This window comes from Prosopis cineraria, unplaced genomic scaffold, assembly GCF_029017545.1.
Source record: "Prosopis cineraria cultivar Desert tree isolate PC_DT_omini unplaced genomic scaffold, ASM2901754v1 PC12, whole genome shotgun sequence".
NCBI classification, from domain to species: Eukaryota; Viridiplantae; Streptophyta; class Magnoliopsida; order Fabales; family Fabaceae; genus Prosopis; species Prosopis cineraria.
The window spans coordinates 32,156,180-32,170,702 of NW_026555343.1; the positions used below are offsets into that span (position 1 = coordinate 32,156,180).

The following is a 14,523-nucleotide window of genomic DNA, read 5'->3' on the forward strand; positions in this document are numbered from 1 at the left end:
GTTCAGGTTCCCTGGTGGTGGGACCATGTTTCCACGTGGCGCTGGCTCGTACATCGACGATATCGGAAAGCTGAGCAACGTGAAAGATGAGTCTATAAGAACCGACCGACACGGACACCGGTTGTGGGGTACAGTATTCTAGTCCTTTCTCGATTCTTGAACCGGCGACAACGTGGATTCTTTAATCGGATTGTAATTATGTCATGCATTTCTTGAACCGCCCGGTTTTGCTTGTTGAACCGGATGGTTCACCTCTGTGTTCTGGACTTCTGGGTTAGTTTAACAACTTCCAGAGCAGGAATGGATTAGTCCACCAATTACTGTTGTTATTTTTTGTTTTTTAGTTGAACGTGATTCTAAAAGTACATTAATTTCTTGATCCCTTTTGCATTTAAAAATATATATTATTTTCCTCATTCATTTTTTATTTTGCCTTTTGGTAGAAGAAGGAAACCAAGCAGGCCTAGGTTATTTTATTTCTTGATCAATTTTCCCAAATAGATCCAAACCCAAATGGGCTCAATTTCTTAAAAAGCCTAAGTAGCCAAATCTGACTTGAATTCTTTTGAGCTTCAAATAGCATGAATACCTAAATTTTATTTATAAAATTATTTTTAATTAAATTTTTTATTTTTAAAATAATTATTTAATTTTACAAAAAATAAAATAATACCACTTTTTCATAAGGAATGTATGAACCTTTGGTGAATATGTTCAACATTTTTATATCAAGTGCTTCCAGATATATCATCATACCACTTTTTCATAAGGGATACTTTTCTCCATTAAATGCAGGTGGTTTGGTGATTGACAATTCTTCACTAAGATTATCATATACAAAATTAGTCATTAGTAAGATTTTAACTCTAATTATTAAATCAAATTTGAGCAACTAGGCTTGATATCAATTGTAAAAACCACTAAGGAGGAGGATGAATTGGGCTAATGAAAAAAATAAACAAATAACACAAGATTTAAATATAAGTCAAGAAAGATATCACCAAATAGGACTGAGCATTGAGAAGAGAAGCTTTGCACGAAGTTGTTATCTTTGTTCAGCTCCAAACCACTTGAATCTACATCTAGTTCCATACTCTTGAAATTTTTCACTAACTCTTTTCAAGATTAATCTAGGCTCTTGGTTGCTATAGTAAAATTCAAACTCTCTCTCGAGTTTGTTACTCTCTCCCTTACAAAGGTGCTTTAAACCCCCAAACTTAAGTAACTTTTTCTATGATAGAGAAAAATGGAATGGGAAAATAGGATTTTCTTCATCATAAATGAGTCCAATTTATAGTTAGTTCTTTAGATTTATCAGTTAGAGGCCTAAAAAATATAAAAAAATGACCAAGAAACTTTTATTCATCCTTATTTATAACTTTATAATACTTTTTTTTTCATTCTATGATCAACTAACAGTAAATATTAACTTTTATTAATAATAGAGTGTTTTGCACTTCTTTAATGTTGAAGAAGATATTACCCAAAAAAGCAATTTACCATCCTAGAGCTCTCGGACATATGATTTACAAGTAATAACTTTTTTACTGTTTTTTTTTTCCCTTAAGGAAAATGGCCGGGCCTCATTTACTGTGGCTGTTATTACTGTTAATTTCCACTATGATGAAGCCCGGATACTTGGGAAGATAGTAATGTTCACGGAAGATTCACATTAGATAAAGAGAAATTAAAAAGGGGGAAGAAAGGAAAATGGCTGGGAAATGAAGGTGAGAGAATCAAGAGACATGAACTAATAACTAATAATACAACGTGCTTACCATTTGCACCATATTTTCCTTAATACACAGAAATATTCCTTTCTTCTTCCGAAACAAGCAAAACAGGAAGCCCAAGAACTCATTTATACCCTTTTCGCTTCTCGCTTCCAAACACTTTCTTCTTCTTCTTCCTCTCTCTCTCCTCTCTGTATTAAACCAAACAAGAATGGCCAATTGCCCAACTATTCCTAGTGTCACGAAGAATCTTCACTATTTCATCATCACCACCCTCTTCTGCACTGTCTTTTACCTCCTTAGCCTCTGGCATCACTCCCCCCTCGTCGGCCTCCTGTCAGCCACCGTCGTCACAGCCCACTCACGCGTCCCTGTTCCCTTCTGCGTCGAGCACAATTCGACCACCTAAATCTCGCCGGCGCCTGTGGATGGCATTCTCGACTTCTCGTCCCGTCATTACCTCCCTGACTCACATCCCACGGCGATGCGTCGTTTCATTTCCCTCCCTGTCATTCGTCCTTCTCTGAGACACTCCTCGACAGGACGTTGAGAGATCCCTGAAATTCGATCGTGACAGGCTAATCTACCGGGAAAGGGATTGCCTGGAAAAGGAGGAGCTGTTGAAGTTCTGGATTCGGACTCCGTTTCTCCACCGTATTCCGTTCCGGTGGCCGGCCAGTCGGGACTTGGTCTGGTACGCTAACGTGCCCCACGAGGGTCTGACGATTGAGAAGGCGGAACAGAACTGGATCCGGTTCGAAAAGGACCGGTTCAGGTTCCCGGGTAGTGGGACCATGTTTCCACGAGGCGCCGGCGCGTACATCGACGATATCGGAAAGCTGATCAACGTGACAGATGAGCCTGTCAGAACCGCCATAGACATTGGTTGTGGGGTACAATATTCACGTCCTCTCTCCATGCTTGAATCCGCGACGACGTGGATTCTTTAATCAGGTTGCAGTTATGGTGACGTTCAGTTATTAAAAAGGATAATTGAAAAAATAAAAATAAAAATAAAAATGAAAATGAGATGTTAAAAAAATAGTAAACCACACACATAATGAAGATAATTTAATTTATGGAGGTAGAAATTATGATTCATAAAATTTTTAGTGTGTAATAATTTTTATATTTATAATATGTATTAATAAATTTTATCATACTTAATGTGAAGGTAAATGATGATTTAATTTATTTTTACATTAATTTTTTTAATTTAATTTATTTTATTTTTTTAATAATCAAACGTGATTTATGTCATGCATTTCTTGAACCGTCTGATGTTGCTTGTTAAACCGAATGGTTCGCCTTTCTCTGTTCTGGGTTAGTTTAACAAGTTTCAGAGTTGGAATGGCTAAGTCCATCACCTACTATTGTTATTTTTTGTTTTTAGTTGAAGGTGATTCTAAAAGTACATTAATTTCTTGATCCTTTTTTCATTTAAAAATATATATTATTTTTCTCATTCATTTTTTATCTTGCCTTTTGATAGAGGCAAGAAATCAGGCAGGCGAGCTTATTTTATTTCTTGATCCATTTTTTCAAATAGCTCTGAACTTAAATATGCTCGATTTCTTAAAAAATTTAAATAGCTAAACCTGATCTAAATTTCTTTGAACTTCAAACAGTTTAAATGTCCAAATTTTATTTATAAAGTTATTTTTAATTAAATCTTTTAACTTTAAAATTAATTATTTTATTTTACAAAAAATAAAAAGGGTTATTAAAGTTTAATTTTGCTCATATACTTATTTTTTGAGAGAGTATTGTACACCCTATATTTTTAAATAAGTCAATTTTTTCTCTAAAGTATTTTTTTGAGATAAAAAACATCTTTCTATTAAGAGGCTGTTAAGTTTTTTATTTTTTGTTGACTGGTAAGACTTTGATTATATCTTTTAGTACTAATTTATTTTTGAACTTTTTTTAAGAGCAATGGTGGCCCTAAAGTCTTTTTTTTAAGAGCACTTACCTTAAAATCTTATTAGAATAAAATTTAATAAATATTTTAAAAGAAAAAATGATAATAAAATTCTTTTGAATTATATAAATGATATTTTGGCCCCTAAAAATGCTGTAATCTCCTTAAAGTCCCTAAAGACATTTCTATCATTAAAAAATAATATAAATGATTAAATTACCCTTAATTTAAGATTTCAAATATGAAATTGTTGTTGTGTTCTTATGATTTTAAGAAGAAAAGTTGTGAATTTTAAAATAAAACTCATGAATGGTGATTGATATTTGTAACATATGAGGAATATCAAGATTTCAAATGCGAACTTACAAATTGCAGTTGAATTCTTGTGATTTTAAGAAAAAATTTTAAATATTAAAACAAAACTTACAAATGACAATTGATATTCGCAATACTTGAGGAATATTAGGACTTGAAATGTGAATTTATCGTTGTTGAATTGTTTTTATTTTAAGAAGAAAAGTTTTGAATCTTAAAACAAAATTTGTGAATGATAATTAATATTTGAACTAAGGGTAATTTGGTCATTTATTGTAATTTTTTAATGATAGAAAAGTTCCTAGGGACTTCATTTGTATTATGATATTTTGAAAAATTAAATTATCATTTACATTAATTTGAAGGGATTTTATTATCATTTTTCCAAATATTTTCATATTTAATAATTTAAATATTATTATTTATAAATATTCTTTCAAAATGTATAAATTAATTTTTAAATATTAATAACTCAAACTAGCATTTTATAAATTTATACTTTTCTTATATATATCAATCTTTTATAAGTTTATAAGACAGTACCCAAATCATTATATCTTTTATGAGTGTCAGAACTTTTATAGATTTGGATTTAATGACTATACTTAATATAGACATTAAATACTTGTATCATCTAAATCATTAAAATATAAATTAAAGATTCAAATAAATTTACTCATTTATTATTAATCTTAAGTGAAGTATAAATTTATAATCATTAATATGAATTTTAATGGTTTAGATGGTACAGACATTCAATATCTGTATTAAGTACAATAACTGAATTCAAATCTAACTACCCAGAATTTAATACTCTCTGTATGTTACATTGTTAGGAATAGAATTAGAAACATGAAAAATCAATATCAACAATATGCAAATAAAAATGTTAATTTAAAAGATATTTTTTATTTCATTAATGTGTTGTAAAAAAAGTTATTTAATAAGAGAAAAATAGAAAGATGAGAAAAAAGAAATCCTTCTTTCATTTGAAAGTTCATTCCCTTCGTTTTTAATATAAAATTATGAAACATAAAAATATTAAAATGTTAAATTGGGTGGTATAATATTTTAAATAAAATACTTAATATTGCAACAATATTTATTAAGTTTGTTTTAACAAGACTTCAAGGTATCAGCCTCATAAAAAAGACTTTAGAGTACTCAGTACTCATAAAAATAAAATTCAGGGACAAATTAATACTAAAGAACATGATCAAAGTCTTACAAATTATTATGTGTGGGCCCCATGCACGTGCCATGTTAGTAAAAAAAATAGAAAAATTAATTGTTGACTAACATAAGAAATTTTTTGCTCCTTAAAAAATAATTTAGGAGTAAATTATCTCACTTAAGAGTATAGGATACCCAATATTTTTAAAAAATAAGTGCATGGGTAAATTTGGACTTTAATCCAATAAAAGAAATATAATTTTTGGATACTTAAATGATGCATAGGACTTGAATTTTTTTAAAAAATATGTGGTCTTAAAATCTAAAAATTAATATTAAAATATATTTTAAATATTATTTTGAGATAACTTATAGATTAAAAATAATAAAAATATGACAATATAAATATTTTTAATTTATATATATAGTAGTGCACTTAAATATATAATATTTTAGTATAAAATGACCTAAAACTTAAAAAATTAATTAATATTTATTATATATTATATATTTTTTTAAAATATAAATATTTTATTCAGGTAAACAAAAAAAAATCAATATTTTGCTAAGTCTAACCCTAAATTTTTGTGGGTTTGGATTGACCCATCAAGGTTAACCGAATTATCAACTCTACCCTTTGAAATGATTGAGAAGGCGAATGGTAATCTGGGTTGGAACAGAATTCAAATCATCTTGTAAATAATTGCATTTTAAGGTTCCACATTAAAAGAAAAACACTTATGTATAAAAAAATTTAAGTTTGAAGTTATCTATCTATATATAGATATAACAGTAAAATAACAAGCATAGCTACAATAATGACAAGTGTCCAATTTTTTCATTCCTGCAATTTTGTATAGTTACATAGGATTTAGTTTTTATATTTATTTTCAAGATTTTTTACTAATTTTTTTATATTTTCATGAAAATTATTTTTTGTATGTACATAGAATACATAATTATTATTTTAAAAATTGAAAAAAAAATTGCTTTCCTTTATCTTTGATATTCTCTCCTATAATCTCAAATATAATTTTTTAAACTATAATTTAATTTTTAAAATACAACTTAATTAATTCAATCATACATCTTTTATATATAAATCTTTATAAATTATACCAATCCACATCATGACTAGAAGAAGAATTTTATGAGCAAATTTTTTTTTTCAACTTATAAGATTATAATTTAAAAATATAACTTCGCTCCTATGATCTCAAAATATCAAATATAACTTCTCTAAATATTGACATTTCATGAATAATTTTGAATTGTTATAATAATTTTGTGAATAATAATTTAAATGATTTTTTAAATTAAATCATATAAATATATAAATTAAAATCAAATTAAATAATTAATTAATAATTTTTATACCAATGTTATTATAATCGTGTGAATTAATAAAATATGCACATTAAATTCTATATATGTTATATTATTTTTTAAAAAATAAATAAAACTACTTCACCCCCACATATCTCTCCATTATCTCTTCAATTATTTTTAAAAAAATAATAACAATTGTTTTTTAAAACTAACTGAAACCACTTCTCCCTATCTTTTATTTCTCTTTCATTTATTTTTATTTATATCTGGTCTTCTCTCCCACTATCCCCCTCGTTGTCATAACTTTCACATTAACATTTATTTTTAAAAATATTTTTCTTAAAAAATAATAACCATGATATCTTTCAAATTGTTAGAAGCCACTTCCTCTTATTTAAGTCTTATCTTTTTTCTCTCTCATTATATTAATTCTTTTATTTTATCCCTAATTTCCTATCTCACAATCTCTTCCATTATCATAATTCTTATTTTTCTCTCCCATTATATCCCACTCCCACATATGATTTTCTTAATATATTTTAAAATCATAATTTTTTTTATTTTCCTATGGATGCGGTTGAAATCAAGTCGTACATGAACGGCTAAGTGTAACTTCCTCAACCCACAATCTAAGTGGAGACTAACAAATTTGAATCATATTGGGACAATATGTTTTCTTGCCTCCAATTTTTCATGTTCTATGATAATATCACCACAAGGTTTGTCTTTTGTTTTTTCTCATTTGAATTTTCACAGTGCTCATCTAATTAAACATTTAAAAGTCAAATTGTTAGTTTTTGTCTGTTCTCTCCTTGTCCTGTTCTCATTATTTTTCTTTCTGAAGTGATCTCTACTTTTGACTATTAATCAATGGGAACTTTCCACCTTTTTGATGCCTAACGCAGGTGAGATGTTTCGGTATGTGATTCCTAGATCTCCTTTAGATATATCAATTACCATTGTTAGTATACTTGCATTAAAATGCCATACGTGTTTTGAAATATCTATCACGAGGAATTTGGAAATTCCATCTTGAAGTTCAAGTGCTTTCTATAAATTAATAGAATCATTTTTCTAATACAATCCAAGTATAAGCTATAATCATTGATGAATCTAGAAAAATTTGGTAATGGGGGCAATATTTATATCATTCATATTTTTTAAAAAAATTTAATTTTAAATAATAATTAAAGTAATATGTAAATAAATTATATTAAAAGTTTAAAAATATATCTTAATTTCATTTACACCATAAATTTATTTTATTATAAATAAAAGAATAAATAATATTTTTAATATGTATGCTTGATAGTTTTAAAGAGGATAGGAGGCAATTGATTTTTTACGGGGGCAATTACAATTTTAAAGAGGGGGCAAGTGTAATTTAAAAAAAAGTAAGTGTAATTTTTGTAAATTTTATGGGGGCAATTGCCCCCTCTTTTTCCAACGTAGATACGTCCTTGGCTACAATTACACACAAGTATACATTATTAATTTAGGCATTAAAGTTTATGAGCACTCTCCTCTTAGATGAAAGATAGTTTATTTGTATTGAACATTTCTTGTCCTATTGCCAGGGATGTTATTACATTAACGTCAGTTCATATTTTCATGTAATCATTTTTAAAAAAGCATGTAAATATTTTTTCACCATAATTTGATGTGTTCAATTTTTGTATAAAAGATCTCTTGTATTCTAAATGATCTCATTTTTAATATTACTAAATTGTGGGTATTTTTCTTTTTTTTTTTTCTTGTGAAGACTCTTATGTGTATTTTTTGTAATATGCTCCTCCTCAAACCACGATTAATTCCAAATCTTCATAGTTAAAGAGATTGGTTTAAGATAAATAACATAATACCAAGTTTACAAATAGGTGAAATATAGGTGGAAAAGTTGGGATCTCAAATGTTCAAAACTAAAACCATTTTCAAAAATCCTTGAAAGAAATAAATCAGAATTCATAAATTATGCGGAAAGCATGGGATCATTTCAAATATTAGTGCATTCATGAAAGAATTTGAAAACAAAATGATTCTGTAGAAATTAGGGCGTATGCCACAACTCATTGAACATGCACCGTAGCATGATTGCCTCTATGTCATGCACTGCAATGCATTGCATGTATCATGATAGCAACTTTCTGCTATCAAATGATAGCTTCCGGAGCAATTTTTGACTCGCCTTATTCTTTGCTTGACATCTGATCGACATGAACTAGGTGTCTACAGAAAGCTCCTTTCAAACTCTAACTAATTGTTTTGGTCGCATAATCAAATTATTACATAATTAAAGTTTGGATACTCTTTTCAAAACCTGCACTTTTTTCAACATTTTTCTCAAAACTAAATATCCAACTCACTTACCTAAAGCCAAAAGCCATTGACATCACTTAGACCACATGCAATACACCTAAACTAACTTTTGTAATACAACACATCATATCAAACATTTACAGCTCATGATTTTATTACTTAACCCCTTAATCTAAAAAACATAAAGGGGGAGTTCAAGCACCCTTTCCATTAAATAATTCATAATCATGGCACAATATGCCCAACTTTTACTTACATTAGTATTTTGGCTCTACCACATATATCAATTTCATAAACTCACTCCCTAGAGCCCAAAATACACTTACAATTCACAAAACACAATGCAAGTAAAAATCAAAACGGGCTATTCCTAGTTGATAATTTCAATTATCACATACACATAAAGACAAAAAAAATAAAGAGGCCTACTAAATATGATTGCAGTCTTAAGCCTCTGGTTGCTTTCCTCTATCTGATCCTCTTGACCTATTCCCTGTAATATTAAAGATAGTGGAGTGAGTACAACCACTTATTAATCAAGGTCTAACTAATTTATACTAATGCATGTCAATTAATTTAAATACAAGTGGCAAATACAATCAATTTTTCAAACCATGTAAAACGTTCAAGAGCATAAATTTATATTTTCAGGCATAATAGCACATACTAGTGAAATAATGCTCTTTAACTACTTTCATATAGAAGAGAGTTTGTCACATAATCAAACAATATATACTTGAAAGGAATTAAAACTCAATTCATGATCCTCATCATTAGGGTTACAATACAAACAACTATATGCCTTTCTCACTATATGTATGATCACACCTCTTTTATATCTTCCTTATTCCTCTGACATAAAATTGTGGGCTATAGTATACTGGGATAGTTTATAATCTAGGACTTCCCTAACCTAAACACTTGTGAGGGGATTACCAAACTAAGGCTCACCCAACTCACTTGTGAAACATGATTTTCCCCATTTTCTCACATTATGTGGTGTCATACTCTCTAAGCTAGTTTTCTTATTGAACCAGTGGATAGCTAGTTAGGTTTGAGTGCCTTGTTAAACTAGTGGAACAATCTATCATTGAACAAGTGAGACAATATGAATATAACCAATTTAGGAAAGCCACTAACTTGAATGGAAGCCTTACCACGTGGATTTAATTTTCTACTTCTGTTACTAGGCAAACTCTCGCCTTTCAAGATCATGCCATGCATAGATATGCATAATTTTAAGCATGCATTTACTCAACAGTTAAGCATGCATCGTCACCACATCGTTGTACTCAATCACACACATGGAAATCATATATTATGCACACTCAAATTGTTGAACCTTACCACCAATCTCATTCAACTTTACATTTTAAAATAGTCATTGAACTCTTTAAACACATTTTCATTGAACTCAAAATCAAACAAGTCGTTGAACACCCTATTTTTCATAATCATTATACCTCACACATTCATAATTATTGAACTTTATAAATTTCAAAATCATTAAACTCCTACCAACTCAAATCATTAAATTTCTGACAAATCCCAATACAAAAATCCACCAATAACATTTTTAGAAGATTGCATTTTTGTGCAAAAATTATCATAGTGGATTTCCAAGCAATTCATGCCATATTTGCATTTCAATCAATTTCACATAATTCAATCATCACTTATCAATCAATAAATAAATTAACACACAAAAACATAAGATAGAATTCATTTGGTTATCTCAAACCTTTAAGAGGTTAAAGGTTTTATCCCTTAAATACTTACTCCCAAAGCTTTCAAGGAGCTTGAATAGTGCCAAAAATAGTCACTCTACAGTTATTTACAACGTAAATAATCAATATCCATATTTAGACTAGTTTTCACTAATAATTTAGCACTTCTTAATGCTCAAGATTCATTTTTAGCTCAAATAAAAGTATCCATAAGGTTTTTTAGCTTCCTTTAACTCTCATTAACATCATTGAGCTCTTTAATGGTCATTAATAGAACCACATTACCCCAACTAAACACATTTATAGGGAATTTTTAGACATTTAATGCCTCTCAACTATCAATTATCATAACTCCATAAATATCAAGTTTCATTAGCTCAATCTAGTCCCATTAACTTTATTTAAGTCAATAGATTCGGACCAATAACCTATATGAACCAAAAATCATCAATATCAACTACATCTTAACTTCTACCACTAAGAAAATGGAAGAAGAGAGAAGAATTTAAGTATAAAAAGCTTACCTTTAATATTTATAGGCTTCAAATTACTCTAAATGTTTAGATTTCTCAAGCCTCAGTAGAGCTCTCTAGCTATTCTCTCATATTTTTTTGTTCCTCCTCTTCTTTTTGCTTTATTATGCAATCTTATGATAGCAAGAAAGTGACCATGTGCCGCAACAAACATACAATGCTACGGCGTATGGTACAGAGAGGGCTTCCTAAGCATGTTAGCATGCATGCACTGTGGCACTTAATCCACAAGCCACGATACATGGCGTAGAACCTTGTCCTTTAAATTTATTTCTCTTCTCATTCTTGGGTGACCCAATTCTCCTTTGGACCTATGTTGAGGGCTGAAATTGAAACCAAACATGCTTATTAAGCCTCTCTGACCATACACCTTTCTAATACACTTAATTAATCTAATCAGGCTTAATTAATTAGGTTTAAAATCGAGGATGTTACTTTTTTCTTTTCATTCCATTATTCATTTTCTTTTGAATTAATTGCTTTTTTCTTTGTCATTATAGGTCTTTAGGGTGACAAACTTTTTGCTTAATCACCTTAACTTGCTTTAATTTCAAATTTCCTTATGCTTACAGTTTCCATTTTACTTGATAATTACACCATGCCTACCTCTTCTTTAAATGATATTAACTTAAGGCTAACATATTACAAGTTTTGCATTTTATGTTGGGATGGCTTTACTTTTTAAGAACAGAAATAGTAGGGACTATATCTCAACTATATCCATCTTAAATCTTACGAGAACATTGCAAGTAGCTTAATTATGCAACCCTTACATATTTGATTTACCTCAAATTAATATTGCCTTATAATATGGAATGCTTTTTGTTCATGATGATGTTTATTTTGCTTGTTTTTGCCTCTGCTTACTCATTTCTTTTTGGGGAGTCAAGTTGTTTGCCAATTTTTAAAGCTCATGAGCTAGTTCAAGTATCTATATAACTGTGTAGCAAAAACATATTTTACTATTTGTATATAGTGAGTTTCCAATTTATAGTTCACAATTGTGTGATGAAATTTTATCTTATGGAGTTGTGCTTTATTGAACACGATAATTTGTAGTTGTTATTGTAAACAATGTCATATATGATTATAAGATCCTTTAATTTGACATTCTTAAACAATACATTATAGGCCATGTGAAAATATATATCCTCTTAATAATATGTTTTTCATAATCAAGTGTATATTTACTTATAAATTTGGGTTAATATATAATTTGAACATTGAACTATAGGTCCAGGGGTGATTTGAACCCTAAACTTTTAAAAGATACATTTCGAACTCTAAATAATTAAAGTTGGGGCAATTTCACTCCTATCATTAAGCTTAGATAAACGTTTGTCAAATTGAGGTTTAATGTGCATTTTCACCAAATGAGGGGAGAAGAGAGAGGGAGAGTGAAATTTAGTCAAAATCGTACATGATACCCTAATTTGATGGGTGTTTGTTGAAATTTAATGGTAAGGTGAAATTGTCCCAACTTTACTTGTTAAGGATTTAGAATGCACCTTTTAAAAGTTTAGGGTTTAAATCATCCCTAGACCTATAATTTAGGGTTCTAATTGTATATTAACCCTATAAATTCAAAAAGAATTTAGATCTTGAATGTTAATTAAGTATCATTATTTACTTAATTTTTTTCTTTTTTACAAATTTTATATATGATTTTACATTTTCAGTGCAAGGAAGTGGTATATCATTTCCTTTTACTATAACTTGTAATTATAGTTTGTAATTCTCTTATTCCCATTTATTTTTGGATTACGTGTTTTCATGACTTCACTTTTCAAAGATTTAATTTTTCTTTGAATCCAAATGCTCCAAATATTAGGAGGTTACTCTTTATTATTATTATTATTATTATTATTATTATTATTATTATTATTATTATTATTATTATTATATACTCATACATTATTTTCAAATATGTGAGCCATGTTAGTTCTTTTATGAGGTTCCTTTTGTAACATCCTGAAAGTTAAGGATAATTAAGTGAAATTAGTATAGTATGTGGATAGAGAGGACTAAGAATGGTTCAGGTTATGTTTTTAGACCTAAATGTAGGACCTAAGCGAGGTTAGATCACTCTGACCTTAAAAGGGGAGAAAAATAAGAGAAAGTGGCACACGGGCAAAATTTGACAATAATAAGTCACGATGTTAGATTGAAAATAGAGAGAGAAAGAGGGAAATGGAGAGAAAGCAATGAAGAACACCCTAAGGCTCTATTAGGGCTTGGTTTTATGAATTGGGAGCATTTTGGAGCTTGCAATCCCTTAGGTTAAGTTTCCTAAGCTCTATTCTCCATTTCTCTTTCATTTTTACATATTATTAAGTTAGGGTTTATATTAGGGAAATGATTTTCGGTCATAGAGGCTATGAATCCAAATTTATTAACTTAAATAAAGTTAATGGGAGTTGTTTGAGGTATCTAAACCTAAGATTTATGAGTTCACAAGTTTTGGTAGTTGGAAGGGCATTAATGCTCAAAAATTTAGAATAAATGGAGAAGTTAGAGTTTGTTGGGAACAATTAATAATGGTTGAGAGTTTAATGAAGCTCATGAGAGCTAAATCGAATTAATGAACCCAATGGTTGAGTCTAAATGCTAGAAATGAGAGTTTTGAACATTTTTATGTTGAAATAAGAAGTTAAAAATTGTATGAATAGTGATTTTGGGTTGTTGGATGTTGAAATCAATATTACTCAAGTTTATATAAGTTAATTATAGTTTATAGGAGTTAATATACCCATTGATTGGGACTAAACTCAAGAGCTTGATATGATGTAGTAGTTAAAGTGTTGGAATAAGAAGTTTAGAGATTGTCAATAGTGATATTGATGATTATGGACTTGACCAATTATAGATCAATCATCCTTAGCACCGACTTGAGCTTGATGTCAAGCTTTGGAAGCATTTATCAAGAGGTAAACTTTTAACCACTTAAAGGTTTGAGGTAACTGAGGAAATCTATTTTGTGTGATTGCATGCTAATTTGTTTGAACTCCTAAGTAGCATGTTTTATAAAGAATAATTGAGGCTATGATGATTTTATAAATTGTGATATGATGATAAATTGAACAAAATCACATGTTATGCCATGATAATAAGAACTTTTTATTAATTAATTTATAACAATGATTGTGATATAAGAATGAGAAAATGCGTAATGGTATATGTGTATAGAGGAATGTGAATATGTGAAAGTATGTGTTAATAGAATGGTGTGGATTTGTATATCATGCTCGCATGTTATAGCTTGCTAAATATCCATAAATGAGCTTGCCATTATAAAGTGCAAACATGTGAATATGTGAGTAAGTGAATGCATGATCGTATTGCGGGAGTTTACCTAAAGGAGAGGAGTAGAGATAAAATCTACTTGGTATTAGTTGCTTATTGTTGGAATTGAAAACTAGCTTGGCTACCTACCGTTGGAATTGGGAAGTAGCCGCTATCCCATTGTTTGTCAAGGG

The 14,523-nt window shown here is 29.2% G+C and overlaps 1 protein-coding gene across 1 annotated transcript; it reads left to right on the forward strand.

Annotated features, from left to right (window-relative positions):
* The first annotated feature begins 203 nt into the window (after nucleotides 1-203).
* LOC129289254 (probable methyltransferase PMT16) lies at nucleotides 204-2,683 on the forward strand. Its single transcript, XM_054926042.1, has 3 exons — nucleotides 204-273; nucleotides 2,037-2,164; nucleotides 2,276-2,683. Exons 1-3 carry the CDS (start codon nucleotides 204-206, stop codon nucleotides 2,681-2,683), a joined length of 606 nt encoding a protein of 201 aa, XP_054782017.1.
* Nucleotides 2,684-14,523: the final 11,840 nt, after the last annotated feature.

What these genes read in the sequence shown, in the direction of transcription:
- LOC129289254 (XM_054926042.1), top strand. Translation starts at nt 204, where the DNA reads ATGCATTTCTTGAACCGCCCGGTTTTGCTTGTTGAACCGGATGGTTCA. An exon ending in TCTGTGTTCTGGACTTCTGG is followed by an intron (nt 274 to 2,036) that starts GTTAGTTTAACA and finishes TTACCTCCTTAG; the next exon opens with CCTCTGGCATCACTCCCCCC. An exon ending in CTCGCCGGCGCCTGTGGATG is followed by an intron (nt 2,165 to 2,275) that starts GCATTCTCGACT and finishes ACTCCTCGACAG; the next exon opens with GACGTTGAGAGATCCCTGAA.